At 33.4% G+C, this 18,174-nt stretch overlaps 1 protein-coding gene across 5 annotated transcripts in view; it reads right to left on the bottom strand.

Annotated features, from left to right (window-relative positions):
- The window catches only part of B4GALT4_2 (Beta-1,4-galactosyltransferase 4), a 35,547-nt gene extending 20,187 nt beyond the window's left edge, over positions 1 to 15,360 (bottom strand). For 2 of the 5 annotated variants that reach the window (XM_051218836.1, XM_051218835.1), the window contains exons 1-2: positions 10,290 to 10,430; positions 8,139 to 8,224 (exon numbers count right to left, since the gene is read on the bottom strand). In XM_051218836.1, coding sequence (XP_051072267.1) covers positions 8,139 to 8,206 — 68 coding nt within the window. In that variant the 5' untranslated portion in view covers positions 8,207 to 8,224; positions 10,290 to 10,430. Of the gene's footprint in view, positions 1 to 8,138; positions 8,225 to 10,289; positions 10,431 to 12,548; positions 12,604 to 15,150 lie in introns of those variants that run through there. The other 3 variants (XM_051218837.1, XM_051218838.1, XM_051218839.1) reach the window with 2 other exon arrangements.
- Positions 15,361 to 18,174: the final 2,814 nt, after the last annotated feature.

Below are 18,174 nucleotides of genomic sequence, written 5' to 3' on the forward strand. Positions count from 1 at the left end.
TGAATTCAATGTGTCAGGAGGTTCTAGGCTGCAAGAGCCATCATCATAAGGAATGGATCTTCATGGAAAACCTAGACAGCATTCAAGAAAGGAAGAACAAGAAGACGGTAATTAGCAACAGTGGAACAAGAACAGGGGAAGTGAAGGCACAAGCTGAATACACTGGCCCAAACAAGCAAGTAAAGCGGAGCATTCGAGCTTACAAGTAGAAGTATATGGAAGAGCAAGCATTGACAGCTTAAAACACTGCAAGAGAAGGAAATATGAAAGAACTATGTCAGACAACGAAGAAACTAGTAGGAAAATTTAGTAACCAAAAAGATCGGTAAAAGACAAAGAAGTCAAGACAATCATTGAGATTGAAAAGCAATTGGACAGGTGAGCAGAGCAATTTGCAGAACTCTTAAAAAGATCAGCACTACTGAACCTATTGAACATCGAAGCAGAACATACAGACCTTCTTATAGATGTCACTCCACCAACGATCGAATGAATCAGGTTGGCTATGAGACAGATCAAGAATGGGAAAGCAACAGGATCAGATGACATGCCAGATAAAGCACTGAAGTCAGACACAGGGGTAACTACAAACATGCTTCACTTTCTAATCAAGAAGACTTGGTAGGAAGAAGAAGTACCGACAGATTGGAAAGAAGAATAACAGGCATATTATTATACCAACAAAGGGGGATCACAGAAAGTGTGAGAAATACAGAGGCATCACACCATTATCGGTATAAGGACGAGTTTCCAACAGAGTATTGTTGAAGTGAATGAAAGACTTAGTAGACTCTCAACTTCGAGATCAATAGAGTGAATTTCGAAGGGATCGATCGTGTACATACCGAATCACGACACTACGGATGATTGTTGAGCGATCAGTTGAGTGGAGTTTGTCACTATACTTCGGCTCTCTGGACTACGAGAAAGCGTTTGACAGTGTGGATAGGAGAATTTTATGGACCCTTATTCGACACTGTGGTGTACATAAGAATATTGTAGATATCATCCGGAAATCGCACGACAGACTACACTGCGAAGTGGTGCATCTAGGACAACCGACAGATGCATTGGAATTGAGGACTGGTGTCAGACAAAGCTGTCTGTTCTCCCCCTTTCTTTTTCTTCTGGTGGTTGATTGAATTATGAAGACCTACACATTTCAGCTGAAGCACGGAATACAATGATCAACTTGGATGAAACTAGATGGATGGACTTGACAGTTGATCCAATTTTTCTATCCGAAACACACCAACAAATGCAGGTTAAGACAACTAGTGTAGCGGCAGCTTCTGTAGCAGTAAGCCTCAGCATACACGAAGGAATAAATGAGTTCCTCAAATATATCACAGAGGACAGAAACCCAGTCACACATGATGGAAAAGCTCTGACATATGTGGAATCTTTCACGTATCTGGTCAACAGTATAATCGATGAAGGAGGAAGATCGGATGCAGGCGTAAAGACGAGGATTGGCAAATCAGTGGCAGCATTCCTACATTTGAAGAACATATGGAACTCAAAACAACTGTCAACCACTAGTCTTCCAATCTACCGTCTGCTATACTTACATTGGTTCATAAAATAAATTTATTATGCAAAAGTAAATAATGTTAATCTACAAGTCGCTTGAAGTCGAATTTCGTAGAATCATTAAAATGCATTTGAATTGTATTGAGCATTATCGGTGTACATCATACGTAAAAATGAACCCAAGGGTTCCAAAATCTAGCAGTTGAATTTCTTGTCATTCGCTGACATAAGCATCTGCTGTTGAGCTATTGTAATCATTACGAGTAATCAAGTAATAGCTGGGTAAAAATTTATCATCCTTTCCTGAATCTATTGACATAAAAAATGATGTCAAAGTCAATATATATATGTATATATCGTTGAGAGGTTTAGTGACATTACTATAATGTTATGATAACTTTCGTCAAAGGTTAACCCCACTTTGAATACTAGTCAAATGAAAGAGCACCGGGCAGATTTCCCTTTCCAGTTTGCTATTCTTTGGTTTCCAAGTTCTGCATATTTCACGCATATATTTTTAAAAATTTTTTATTTCTCTATCTCTTTCTTAATTTTGCTGGTCTTACGCCTCGTGAGTTTGTTTTCAGTTGTAATTACATCATTAGTAACAGTTAATTCTTTTACTTTTAGCCAGTCTAACTGATGAACATTTTACTGTAATAGCAGATATGTGATAATAATTATAAAGTTCTGATACTGGTGAGCACGAATATCCGAAACACATTTCGTTGTAGTGGATTACAAATTAAATCACAATACCTATGATGAATCGAATGATAAAAATAAATATAGTGTATCAGAGTCTACAAAAAACGTTTAATACAAAGCCATGATTCGGCTTTACAAAGTGTCTTCTAACTACAAATAACTGTCAGATCTATCCACACTTTAAGAAATATGATAAAATTTCTCGAAGAGATATAGCCTGATATTAAGAAGTATTATTGAAGCATTATCAAAAAATGTTTTGGTGCTAGAAATTATCTAGTGAAGATATAAAGACTTGCTTTTTCAATCAAATAGTTTGTTATGAATCTGTGAAATAACGTAGTAAACTAATCACACTACTCTAAGTTACCCACCTTTTCTTACATCAAGTGCAAAAACCATTCTTATCAAGCTATGATAAACATAGTTTATTCACTCGCAATTACCACCAGAGGTCAATAACAAATATAAGGCATTGAAACAGTTAACCTTATTTACATCACAAAAATTATGTTACTACTTTTTTTAAACACTGCATCCTAAATGTAGTTAGCTTTAAATAATAGGAATTACTCAAGATAGTACTTCAAACAGTTTGTGAAGCCAAGTTAAAGAGTGGTTGTAAATCCTAGAATCTATCTACTATCCATTATTAAATCACATCGAATTACATGGTTTTCTTGTTACATTTAGTTATTCAAATCGTAATAAGTATGTTTATTTATCGGGAAGAAAATTACTATATTGGAAAAGTAAGTACCAAACACAAGAACTAATTAATGTGTTATTAGTTATTCAGTCTTAGTAGGTTGTAACAACCTCATTAAAATATAGAGATATAGTATTTGTTAAACACTTAACATAGTGTTTTATCTATCTAATTATGCATAGAAATAGGCATTTTATCAGTGATTAATAAATCACACAGTGAAATGAAATTGTAACAGTAGTTAAAAAGTATTTAAAATGAAATTGATCGACTGAAATCGTGAGCCGATCAATGTCGCAATATCATTGATAACCTGGAAGCACTCGAAGAACGTTTCGTTTTAATATAGCACTCCTTAACACCGAACACTCATGAAATCGAACTCTGTAATACAACACTAATCATTCCATCTCCTCTGTGAATACTTAAACTCTAAACCACTATGTCGGTATCCAACAGTGTCCTCATGTTTAACGTTAATCAATCCACCATATTGCATCACCATCTCACATAATCTTCAATGGATGACTGACTCACACTCGACATGGATTAGTTCCTCTGATCATGGATTCCCACTAGAACCCTAAAATTACTATCAATTCTTTTAAATTACTTTACGAGTATATGACTTTATTATCACTTACATCTTTCCTGAAATAACGTGTTTGATTCATAATATGAATAAAATTTAAAAAAGGGTGTAACATGATATATATATATGGTGTTTTTGTTGTGACGACTGAAAATGGTATTGTTTGCATTATCGATTTCGATGGAATTTGTCTAAGTGCAATTTTAATGAGTCAATAAACAGATAAATTAGTTTTTCAATACAATTATTCTACTTATCCTGTATTTAGGCCTATAGATTAATTTATGTTTTTTTATTGTATATTGTTATTATTAAACTAAAAATTAACATAACTTTAGTAAATTTAAGTATAACACTTAATACGTGTCGAACGTACATGTAAGACCTTTTACTTTTTTCAAGTGCATGATTTTGTGCGATTAACATTAGGTTTTGTAGTACGGATCCGATTCAATTAAACATATTCATATCCTCTAAGTTTTGGGTGATCGATTATTTATGCCCCTTAGAATGTAGAATCTCATATACTATAGTGAGTGAATCAAAATTTACATAAAGTATACTAAGATGCTTAAGCAACCATTTACGATAGATGTGTGTGTCTCCAACAGTAGTTAGCATTGCGCATCGTGGTAAACGGTGTTCAGGCATACGCAACACCCGGCCCAACCATCTCGATCGATGAACAGTCACAACCTCATCGAATGATTTATCATCATTTCCGAATATCTTTCATCTAACCTCACTATTACTTACCCGGTGATACCAGCAGATGCAAACAACATTTATAAGACATCTATCATCAAACACAGGCAGATTACGAGTATCTTCTACTCCTAATGGTCACATTTCTCAGACGTAAATTAGAACAGAACGAGCTGCCGCACAGTATACTCGTCCCTTAATTGATAGACGGATATCTCCCTTCGCCAAACGTGACGTAAGTTGGCAAAATCCAAACGAGCTTTCTGAGTCGTGCACACATTTCATCAGACACCAACCCACTACGGCTGATCGAACTTCCAATATAAGTGAAGTTGTCAACGCGTTCGACTACTTCACTTTCTATCCTTAGTTCAAGTGTTGATGCAGGCCGGTCCTGAAGCAACAACTTGCTTCCCAAGCATCCTGAAATTGTTTCCCTATGTTTTCAAAAGACTGCATTTAATCAGCATTTTCACCAGACGAGAATATGTCATCTGCGTATTATAAGTCGATAAGTTCACCTCCTGGTAAGAGATCAATGCCCGAAAATTCAAATGACTGAATTGTTATTTTCATCAGTATGTCTATAATGAAGCTGAACAAATATGGAGATAGTGGACAGCTTTGCCGGACACCACTTCAGGTTGCAAAATTAGATAACAGTTCGCCAAAAGCTCTGACTCGACTAGTGGTGTTCGATTAAAGAGCCGTCACAAGGTTTATGTACTTCTGATGTACGCCTTCCAATGACAGACGCTGCCACAGAACCTCTCAGTCAATAGAGTCAAATGCTGGTTTTATGTCAAGAAAAATTATCACTGTCGGACGCCGACAAACATGACCACGTTCTAAAATCTTCGATAGAGCCACGACAAGTTCTGAATACAGCCTGATTTTCTCGTGTTGTCAATTCACGAGATTTTGTTTGGCGTCCGATAATTATTGAGGCTAGTATTATAGAAGCTATATCGGTCAAACTAATCCGTCTATGATTATCACAGGATGATTTTAACTCATTCTTATATATTGGGACAATCAGTGATTGTGACTAGTCAGATGGTATTGCATCTAGTCACCAGATTCTAGATAAAATATTGGTCAACTTCATCGCTAAAACTGAACCAACATACATAATGGACCCGCTGCTCTTCCTCGTTTCAGATTATCGTATCTGTAGCATTTTGAACTTCAGTTAGAGTTGTGGGGACTCCTTTAATGTTTCATTCAGGCTGTTTGGGAACGGTGGGTAGTTGTAGAATGGCTGAAGGTCAGCTGAACTACTCCTTAAAGTGTTCCGCCCATCATTCTAAACATCTGGATTGAGAACAGAAAATAGTGTCGTATTTTTCCAAGATCATCTCACACTTGACCTATTAATTCCAGTTTCTTTTATTAGTATAAAACGCTGTCTGGTGTTAACTACAGTTGCTGAAATTCCCATCTATTTCGCTTTCTTTGCTCATCATTACTCACACTCGCAAACTGTTGAGTATTTATTTATTATTTCAAACCTGAAACACCGTCATCCTGTATTAAAACGTGTTCAAACATAACAACAATACAAAACATTTAATTATTAAGCAATAATGGAAAATGTTTGTAATAATTCTCTGTATGAGAATTTACCAGTGCAAGAGACTTAGTAGAAATCCACTGGTTTTTCGTGACCCTTCAATTCATATCACTGATAGATATCGCTGCTGTTTCCACAACTGTTCGAACTTCTCTCCAAGCAACATCTGAGTCAGCCTCGTTTTCAGAACTACCTAAGTGTGACCTCAGTCGTTCCTGGAATCTACTTTTCGCTTCCTCGTCAATGAGTTCGACTCCAATGCGATTTCTTAATGTTGTTTACCTGTGTCCAGAGAGGTGTCACCGAACGTGTGCTCGTATTAGAGCATAGTCAGAGTCTAGACATGTATTCCAGAACGAGCGACAGTCTTCTATCGACCCTCTCCAACAATGACTGATGGTAATATGGTCCACTTGAGTCCATCGTTGGTTTGATGCAGGGGGTCTCCATGTTAAACAATGTCTCTTCTCATTGCCTAAAATTGGTGATTTCAGAAATGAACGATTGTCTGAGCACAGTTGCAGCAGACGGACACCACTGATTGTTCACTGAATCGGAATACCAAAATACCCACCCAAATATCTTTGTGTTCGGTTTAAACTACCTACCTGAGCATTAAAGTCACACGTTATGAGTACTATGTCTGAGTGTTTAGCTTTCTGAAGAAACTCAGAAAGCTTTCTGTGAAAGTCATCTTTCACTTCATCCACTCTACAGTCAGTGGGAGTGTAGGCAGAAACGACAAACAGGCAACGACGTGTCTCGCTATCTTTCCGAGTTCCTAACGAGCAGTTTAGCCGTTTACCACATAGGCGTCTGTTAACGGGAATTCATTCCAATAGTGCTTGTTCTGCCCTCGTACTCAGTGCTATGCCTACATCTGTCAGTACACGACAATTGCCCATCGGGTCATCAGAAACACGCGGTGTGTAACTCATCGACCTTCCGTTTTGGAGAGATGAGGTCAAGTGAGTGACCACATTAGGATTCTCTACATATGTGTTTCGGAGACACAGAGTATATCAATCGTACGAGATTCTAGGGTTTTAGTTAAGGAGACGTACCGGCCAATTCGATATAGGGTGAGCACATTGAAGGCTCCAATGTGTAGTTTGGAGCGAGGTTTCAGTAGACCTGGGAGTGGTTCGCGCACAATAATCACTGGCCATGGTGACTCATGAGGAGAATGTCAAAAGAGGAAGTTCGGTGTTGAAACTAGAGGTCGGAGGAATAATAGGAATTGAAGAGGGAGATTGATTATGAATGAAGTGGTCTTGAGTGCTGTTAGAGTTATGAAGGCGGTTATCACTTCCCTGTCACCCTCTCCATGGAAGGGTTCGTCTACAAGAGCCTGGAAAGGAAATTACTTTATGGGTGGTCTAAGTGATCTGAGAGCGTGACCGCAGTGCCCGACGGACAACTTCCTTAGTTCGGTCACATATGACCTTTTTGTGAGAAAATTTCGTGTTGACTATGTACGTGTTGAGACTTTACCACCGGATACGGATATTCATGGGTTAAGGCGAGATGTGTATTTTTAGAGTCCGTCTATTCATCCCCACCCCCCACTTGTGGGAAGGCAGCATCGCTGTTATGCTGGCTATCTGACGGAAACACCTTACTTCCGTCACAACTTTGTACAGTCAGCTGTACGACTTCTGTCCTCGAACCTTGGGATTGCCGTTTTTAGTTCCACCGCTCCTCAACCGACCTGTCTGCTATAGTAGAACCTTGGGAAATGAATGTTTCAGGCAGTATAGCTCGATTGGTTTGTTTTGATAGGCAATCTCGACAACTTCGTTAAAGTAGCAGAAACGGTCATAGATTTTAGTCATACATAATGAAATCAATAATGTACAACTGTTAAGTACCTCAAACCCAAAAATTTTCAAAATTTCGACGAAACAACTTTCCTATTAAGTGGTTGAAGGTATCCAACAGGAAATCCCAAACCTAGATTTTGTGCTAACTAGCACTCATTAACAAAATGTACTTGTCAACATGAGGTAAGTTAAGCTCCTAATCTGATTCAAATTTGGATCACTCAATTTCACAGTCTTAAATGTTATGACTGAGTTGTTTGGTTCGTTAATCAATTAAATTAGTTACACTGTAATTCAATGAAATTTGGTCAGTATTAAAAACAGTAGACAAAACTTGGAATTGTTCCATTCTCAATGATCAATAAATTGTGATTGAAATAAACCGAAATGTACATAGTTCAATTTTTCATTCTACTCAAAATTCTATGATTGAATTAAATTATTTTTTAATCACTAATTCATCAAGCTATTTGGTTAAAAATAGAAATAACTCACTTTTTAAAATTGAACAAATAAGAATTAGAAGAAAAATGAGTGAATATTCCTAACCATCGTTTTGACATGATGTTTTAGGATTATTTCTACAATAAATAGAAAATGTATATTTAGATAGGTATCATTACCAAGGTTTGATTTGATAATTTCGAATAAATTGAGCACTGGGTAGATTGTTATAGATAAATTAATATATTTGTAATATCCCAATGAGTAGAAAAATTAGATTTTCTGACGTTTCGTGACTAAGTGTAAGTCATTTCTTCAGAGTATAAATAAATAACCAAATTAAAATTAATACAAGTTTAAATAGTACGACGGAACAATAAGAATATTATGTGATCAATCCAAAAACAGGTCTGAACAAATCAATGTCATGTTCCGTTTTTCCGTTGTACGATTTAAACTTGGATTAATTTTAATTTGGTTATTTATTCTCTGAAGAAGTGACTTACACTTAGTCACGAAACGTCAGAAAATCTAATTTTCTACTCATTGGGATATTACAAATATATTATTTATTTATGTATATTTATACAGTTTTAAAAATTCTTATAGATTACCGTAAAAAAGAATAGTGAATATTTAAGTCAGTAGTTGTTATGAGATGATACATTATCAAAAGCTTTACAACAGTAAATGAATAATAGATGATTAAGTCATAAATAATGCAAAACCTTCACTCGTTTTTAGTTAACTAATATTATCTAATTAGAAGACGAAGATTATCAGAACTATGTGATATATTAGCACAATACATTCCGAACAATCTGATCACATATATACTTGTTAAGAACATTTATGATGGTATTGTATAAAAGTGTAAAACGGCGTTTACTAAGGTTTATTGAAGCCTTAGCCATACGACAATTCAAACCCTCTTTGTATGTTCAAAAACAGTTTGTTCTTACCTTAAACCTACCCTGGTAATATTGACTTACTATCCAGAGTGATTAGGTTTCGAATTGTGTTCATATTATTATTTCGATAGAACAATGAGAAGACGGGGTTGATCTGAAAAATGTAATGTATTTGCGCTATACATTTCGAACAATCTGGTCACACATATACTTGTCAGGGCATTTTTATATGAAAATACTAAATAAGAACTTTCGTCTAAATTTGAACGAATAGTTTCACAATATTTGGGTGCCGAGTTAATGTGAGACTGGCTTTTCCTTGAAAAAGCTTGGACCAGATTGCCAGGCGAAACGTTGGATTTACTTAAAAATTCATTCGCTGAGATTTTACAAATATATTCTTCTTTTTAATGAAAATACTAAAGGTCAAACAAATAAAAGTTCAATTAAAATAACTAAGGGGAGAGAAAGAATAAGAAATTGTCGCGTTATCCTAGGCCATAGAATGACTTAAGGATTACCAAGGTAAAATCAAGGTTACGACAAATTATTTTTGTACACATAAGGGGGGTTTAAATTTACAAATTATTATTATTACTCTTATCATCATTATCCTTATCTCCTCTTACCCCGTTTCCAGTCTAGTCGACCTTTTATTTTTATATATAAATGCTTTTAACAAATATATGTGTGATCAGATTGTTCGAAAAGTATTGCGCTAATATATCACATAGTTCTGATAATCTTCGTCTTCTAATTACATTGTCGAAATTTATCAAAGGGGCTAATTGTTTTAACATTATCTAATTGATTTATTTTTTGTATGAATGATCTATCAATCCATGTAGTACAATGATTATGAATTTACAGCTTTAAAGTAACTAATCTATAAGTCATAACTTATTATTATTGTTATTATTATTGAAAGATTCTTATTTAATGCTCAAATTATTCTCATTTTGAATAGTTATACTTTGAGTTAATAATTTAAATAATATTAATAATATAGTAAAAATTATCTATATGTTATGTCATAATAAAAAATTTGTAATTTATTAAGGATATACATTTGATTTAGATGGAGTTTTGTTCTCTGAGCTAGATGATTTAGTCGTGGAGATTTCATCATTCTATTGAATAATATCATGAGTACAAATTTTACTTAGAACAAATCTTCTCCATCATCTCAGCATTTGATTTAATTATATAATATAAAAGAATGAATTATAATAAGTCAATTTAATACATCCTTAATGTATATATGTATTCATTGTAAAATATTTAAACTCACATTACTTTTCCATTTACCCTTGGTTTCAAGTATTAAAAATCAATTAGATTTGAATTAATAAAATTCTCCTTTATCATTTTATATTATAATTTTTATATGATCAACTATATATTAATCTTATTAATTAGTCAATTAATTATTATTTGTATTCTACCATTAAACATTAATAGACACAATTTATATGTCACGTACAACTAACTACATGCAACAATATTTTTGACGAATAGAAAATCTAATTATAATCTACTTTGTCTTTTTCTCAGTAAAATATATGTGTCTATGAGTAGGAACTTACATTGAGTACATTGGAAATATATATATATATTGTTTGTTCAGTTTGAATTAAATCTTAATCCCAGAAGGGCTTTTTTTGGATATTTTAGTAATTTTAATAGTTGAGATCATGAGTCAATTGAAGCCAGACCAGTGGAGTTCAACTCGGTCTGTTGTGAGATAATAACCCACTGAAGACAATGGTGGATGTGTCGCTCAATTTCGTGGATTAGTTGAAGTTAGACATTAACACCGTTGGATGCCGGACGACTCAGTGGTCTAGTGGTTAAGCGTTCGCGGGCGAGACTGATAGGTGATGGGTTCGAATCTTGCGAGGGAGGTGGTATCGTGGATGCGCACTACTGAGGAGTCGCACAATAGGAAGAAACGGCCATACAGTGCTTCCAGGTTTTTCATAATGGTCTAAATTCAATTGACTCATGATCTCAACTAATAAAATAAAATCTTAGTCATAAAAACACCATTACTTAGGAAGATTAAACAGAAGGCCCCCATAAGTGCGTTTATAAAAAGAAATAAATTATCGACAATTGTTTGTCTGTCAATAAGGTATTTTCATATATATATATATATATATATATATATATATATATATATATTATTATTATTATTATTATTATTAGATGGTAACCTGTTTAACTCAAGATACAAACATCTTGAATCCAATCTTTATTGAGGCAGTAGTTATTCACTAATATAGAGTTTTAAACTAAAGGAAAACTACTGTTCACTGTTTCCTGGTTTTCCATAGTTTCCAACCAACACGAGCTTGCGTGAATCCATGACAAAAATCTATTTATCTGTTCAAAAGTTAATTTTTACAATCTGTTAAACTCAACTAAATTTTGTTTAGATTTTATTCCTTAAAATTCATAATTTTTTTGAAAAAGATATTTTGAGTTGTAGAGTGAATTTATATATGGTCAGACATTTTATTATTTACTTGAGTAAAGGTGAATTTCAATTAGACTTTTCAAACGGTGAATTTGTTTGTTGATTAATCAGCATTTTCATTTGTTTTACATTTACAGAGATTGAATTTTATCTGTTACATTTAATTTATCTAGTTGATCATTACTTTGACTAGGAGATGCATTTGGAGACAGAACTTCTAATCAATCTCCATAACCCAGTAGTGATAGTTTTCACGTGCTCACTAGTAATTAGTTTCGAGAGAAGTTATAGGGTTCTAGTGAGAATCCATGATCAGAGGAACTAACCCTTGTCGAGTGTGAGTCAGTCATCCATTGAAGATTATGTGAGATGGTGATGCAATATGGTGGATTGATTAACGTTAAACATGAGGACACTGTTGGATACCGACATAGTGGTTTAGAGTTTAAGTATTCACAGAGGAGATGGAATGATTAGTGTTGTATTACAGAGTTCGATTTCATGAGTGTTCGGTGTTAAGGAGTGCTATATTAAAACGAAACGTTCTTCGAGTGCTTCCAGGTTATCAATGATATTGCGACATTGATCGGTTCATGATTTCAATGAAACTTCTGACTAAAAGATTTTCTGATGACGTTCTTTTTATCTTATTATAATATCTTTTCTAAGAGGTAACTACGTAGTCAATAAAGTCGTTGGACAATAAATTTAGTTCATCAGTACCAGTGATGTTACTGAAGCAACTTATAATATCGTTATTTAGGTACAATTTATGAAGAAAATTCAGTACTACCAGACAGATCAGAAATTGTTTGAACAGTACCGTGGAATTAGAATAAAAGTCATTGTAAACTTGAGAATACCCTTGAACGTGTTCATGAGATATTAAGAGTTGTTTATGAAGAAAACGCATTGGGAATATAGCTCTTAAAGTTACTTTGCCATTCTAGTTAGGCTAGTGAAATAGTGAAAGGTGAATCAAACGTAAAATATCAATCATGCGCGAACTTGTTTGCCTACCGATTGCTAAAGATTGGCAGTTGCTTGAGTTTAAGAAAATCGTTTACTTACGTGGTTGTGGTTAGTCATCGGTAAATGAAAGCATCGTGTGAAACGATGTGATAACCTAAGCACATAAATTCAGAAAAATTCTAGTAATTTTCCAAATAGTGAAAATTGATGTTGGACAAGTGTATTATGAAAAGTAATAAAAGCAATAAGATTGGTGTACCCTAAACTATTTAAAATACAGGTTTGATAATTTCAGCTCTCGTATTCATTAAAAACTACGTAGTTAAAACAAAATCTACATTTATGCACATTTCATTTCGATTATTAACTATGCACCCTATTAATATTCAGTGTTAAATACGTCAATCTATGCTCATTGGGTAGCCAATATCTTACAATTCCACTGAATCTATTGTCATTTTTGAAGATCGTAGTAGTAATTATTCAATTTGACTGAATACACGGAGTGAGACCGAAGCATGGTTATTGAACTGCACTGGTAACCACTGTGAAGTCAGATAATCGTCAGCCTATATTCTATCGAAGCACCCGTTCACGAGGTCCAGATTCTATTAGACTGTTCGGTCAAGTATCGATAATTTAAATCTTTCTAACAAATCAAATCAACATCATTTTCGTGTTACTTATAAATAAAGTAATCCATTCTTCATTATTAATAATTAATAAAATGGAAAGTTTTGTTTTAATTAACATTATTATGTACAAACAGATTATTATAATTATTATTAGATGTTTGTAATACAGTATGCCTTTAGTTAAAAATGTTTCTCAGTTGACAAGAAAATAAGGTGTTGCGACAAAAATAGAATGGAGGTAAAATAAAGGTCTGGAGCGTTTGTTATTTGATGAGAATTGTCATAGTCCTGTCACATGAACCGGAATGATAGTAGTATCCATCCAGTCTACAGGTAACATTTTTAGGGGGTCAGTAAAATCCTGAATGAAGTTTTGAGCGAAGTAGCAATTTATATTATGGACTGTTTCAGGGTTTTAAAATATAGTTCATCCAGTTCTGTTGATTTTTCTAGTTCTAGAGAACTTAATGCCTTTTGTACGTCAACTCGGCTGAAGTTGACAGTGAGTAACTGACTTGGTGACATTGCTTCTGGTCCTCAATTTTTTTGTTTAGAAGAGGCTCGTGAATGAGGACCGTCCCGAGGAAAAGTCTCATACTACGAAGAAACGCCACTCGAATGCATACAGGTTTTCAATGGTTGTTAAGTTAAGATCAGTTCTTGATTCAAACTGAAAATATAGAACTATCAGAAAATAAAACTAAGGCAAATTCAGAGAGGAAGATGTTCTTGTTGACAAAATCATGTGCTTAAACTTTATATTCGTATTCGTGGTTATTTGATAAATATATGTTTTCATAAAAGGATAGAAGAGACTTCATCATAAAGTGACCCAAGATTTCAGACATTAAAAAAGGTTGCGCATTAATCGAGAGGTTAGAGAGGAATATGGAGATGAAAATAAGTTACGGGTTAGAAAAATATTGGATAACTGTTCACTCAACAGATATGAAGAAAAAAATGAAAAATAAGCCATATCATACACATAGTTCATTTACCAAGAAGAGAGGAAGAGAGGTAGAACATCTCCTGGACATAGGATTTGAAGTCGTTATGTTGCAAATTTTCAAGGTTATTGGTAAACAGTTAAGCTCCAGTATTCTGAAGTTTCATAAAGCAATTTCTACCAGGCATCAGAAACGTGGTCGAATGTAATTTAATATTTGATTGTTCCCATTGTTGTTCTCATTCACTACAGTATGCCAAGAACAATCTTTTTAAAAAATACTTAGAAGTATAGACACCTCATGAAATAATGTATCTAATCTACTTCCCCAGCAATTCCATGTATAGTGCTCTTACTTCATTATTTATCAACAATAAGCCATGTAATGAAATATTAAAGAATCAGGTAAATATCATATTCAAACTCAAAATATGACAAATTAAGTTTTTTATTAAGATTCAATCTTTATTAATAGTCGATATAATGAATATTGACCAAATATTTCTGATCTGCTAAAACAACATTAAATCTATACGGAATGACAATTTCTAAATTGTACATAATTAACAAGTACAAATGAAAATTTTCCAATTATTCTCAAATAATCAGTATAAGGTTGTAGAGATTATTAAGTTTTTGATTGAGATCATGAATCGATCGATGTTAGACCACCATTGAAAACCTCGAAGCACTGGACGGCCGTTTCGTCCTTTTGTGGGACTCTCCGGCAGTGTGAATCCACGATCCCAATCGCATGATTTGAACCCAGGACCTTCAGTCTCATGTGTGAATGCCTAAACTCTAGACCACTGAGCCGGCCAGCATCAACTAATCCACGAAATCGTGCAACCATCTTTCATTTTACTGAGGTAGATACTTGTCGCTATCCGACGCGGATGAACTCCACTGGTAACGGCTTCTCACCTGAACTCCGAAAATTCCCTCAAAAAGTTAGTCACTAGTAAGCACATGATCATTATCAGTATAAGGTTGTGGGGAATATTAAGTTTTTGATTGAGATCATGAACTGATTGATGTCCGACGAAATAAATTTAGTTTATAATTGAACATTTAATGATAATAATAAATACATTAAAATACATTAAAAAAAAATACTAACCTTTGATTCATTCCGAAAATCTTTATCTTTTTTAATGATAAACTGATTTAATTACTTTAATCAAGATTATAAATTAACTATTACATAAGTTATACATATATTTGTAGTCTAGATTATCAGTATAAAAATAGATCTAATTTATGTTTATATATCTAATATTCAAATGTATTTATTAGTATTCGATCCTATTGATATGCTAAACATAAAAACAACAACGATAACAACAACCTTATTGTTTGTTTGTTTTACTTTTTATAATTCGAAGTTGAAATTAATTAATAATTGTAAATTATTATTTTTTTTTTCGCTTTTTTTCTCTATTTCATTGGAATTATTATTTTTATATTCAATATTATATAAAATCAATAAGAATAATTATTAGTAATTGATAGAAATATACATGATATATGTATATGTATAAGCTTGTTTACTTCACACTTATATAATTTTATAACTGAATTCTGTTATTATCTAAATGAACTTTGTTTAATGGTTAAATGTATGAAATTATTTTCCATAAAATCCATAATAGGAAATTCAACCTTTGTTCACATAGTTTTTATTTTTCTTAATCATTGAATAGAATAAAATTTATAAATTATTACTTATTATATAATTTTTTTTTAAATTGAAGTAAATAGTTTAACAGTTATATCATTCCCTTTTCTTTTTAACTATTAGATTGTATATCTTTGAACTAGATTAGATTTGTAGACAAGACTATAATTTATGGACGAACCAATTCGGGTATAAGATGACAAATCTGGGATTTTATCACGAAATTCACTCATCCATTTTATTCAAATGGATTTTTGGCATTATAACTGATGTCATTTCGTGTTGAAAACGTTAAATTTAATTTCTAACTTTAACCATCAACTGAACATTATCATTCTAATCCACCATAATGTTTCATAACCTTCATTTGGTTCTAGTTATTAGATGGACACACTCAAGGTCACTTCAGTGTCGCTCAAAGGTCATCCATAAATTATAGTCCCATCGATTTGTATTATTATTTTAAAATCTTTAACCTCCATATTAACAGTATAATTCAAAATGGGATACTTGGTACATGAATTATATTGAATAAACTTACAGAAAAAAAAAGTTTTCTAAAGTTAAGATTCTATGAATTATTAATTTCATTTATAAATATCACTACTTACTATATAAAATTATACAGTAAATCATTTATGAATAATTACACATCATATTATAAGTAGATCTTCTGTAATTTAAGTGTAGAGAATACTTGTAAAATCAAGGAATAAAACTTTTCCAATATGATATTAGACGTAAAATTGTGTATTAATAATGTTAATTGAACGTTTCCACATCTCTTCTATCATTTACTGTTGAGTATAATGAAAATATACAATAATAAATAAAATAAATTTAATACCAGTTGGAAATTTATTGCATACATCTATGACCTAGCTGATCTACGTTAAATAGCTTAGAATGGTATTGATTAACATTCAGTAGAGATGGTGGAGAATTCTCAACTACAACAGCAACAACCCAAGAGCCCACAAAATCAACTGCGTACACACATTGTTCAAGAGGGCGAGGACACACTGCAGCACGCTGGCAGCACTAAAAAATGAAGAGAAATACCTGAAGGACATATTTCAAAAGAACGGCTACCCAATTAACTTCATCAAAAAACACCAACCGCACAAAGCAACAGAACCCAAGCCAAACGCAAAAATCAACAAAAGGATCACCCTACCGTACATACAAGGAATATCAGAAACCGCAACGAGACTGCTGAAAACCTTTGGGGATAGGTGTGGCACACAAGCCGAAAAAATCACTACAATCAATCCTATGCAAACCAAAAGATGAAATAACAAAGGAGAACAAATCAAACATCATCTACAAAATAAATTGTACCAACTGCGACAAACACTACATCGGACAAAGCGGACGCCCTCTCCACCTTCGCCTACATGAACATCAATTAGCGGTCAAACGCCATGATATCTCGTCACTTATATCAATACACGTGGATAACTACGGACACTCATCCGATTGGAAAAATGTAGAAATCTTAGACAGAGGAAACTCCAAAAATACCAGAGAATTTTTAGAAGCCTGGCACTCAGGTCAATCAGCAATCAACAAACATATTGAAATCAATCCAATTTATCAACCAATCAGGAAAATCATGCATAAATATAGGAACAAAAACCAAACCAATGGGAGACACAACCGAAACAAAGAAGTAAACAATGATAAATTTCAGGTCAATAAGAACCAATCAATATCGAGGTGCACAGAACGAGCTGTGAAACACATATGGAGAAATTCGAACACTTCACTTCTATCTGAAGTTTGTGCTGTTGATGTCGTTCAGAAGGACGATGAAAGCTCCACGGCCAAACTATCCAGCTCAGAGAACAAAACTCCACCTAAAACATTCAGTAGAGTTTGATTTTGTCTAAAAACTAATTTTAACATCAAAATAAACGTTGTTCAGTTCAGATTCATAGAATCCAGCATATATATGTATACTCGGGTTAATAATGAAGTCGATGGTAAAAATGAACTGGGCTTCTCAGTGTGAATGATCTTGAAAACAATTTAATGATTCTCACTATAATTAACAATCATATTGATCAGTTGAATTCATTGTGAAAAAAGCAACATATGAAAACAAATCACAAACTGATTGATGAGAAGTTTACTACATGTGACTGATGAGGCATAATTTAACAGAGTGAAAATATGCTACATAACAACAATTAATTTCTACTAGAAATGGTTTGCTATGCAATTTGACTATCATTAACGTAATGTAAAATTAGGACAGATAAAATTGTTAACATTTCAAAGCAACTATTCTAGGCAAACAGAATTATAAGAATCAATGACAGTGATCTAAAATAATTAAAATAATGTTCAAACTTTTATTGATTACTTGGTGTACTTTTGATTGTATTATATTTTAGTCTAATCAACCTACGTTTAACGGAGTGAAAAAAAAAATCACATTTCATTTCGATAATATGATTATCG

This window comes from Schistosoma haematobium, chromosome ZW (genome assembly GCF_000699445.3).
Source record: "Schistosoma haematobium chromosome ZW, whole genome shotgun sequence".
Classification (NCBI taxonomy): domain Eukaryota; kingdom Metazoa; phylum Platyhelminthes; class Trematoda; order Strigeidida; family Schistosomatidae; genus Schistosoma; species Schistosoma haematobium.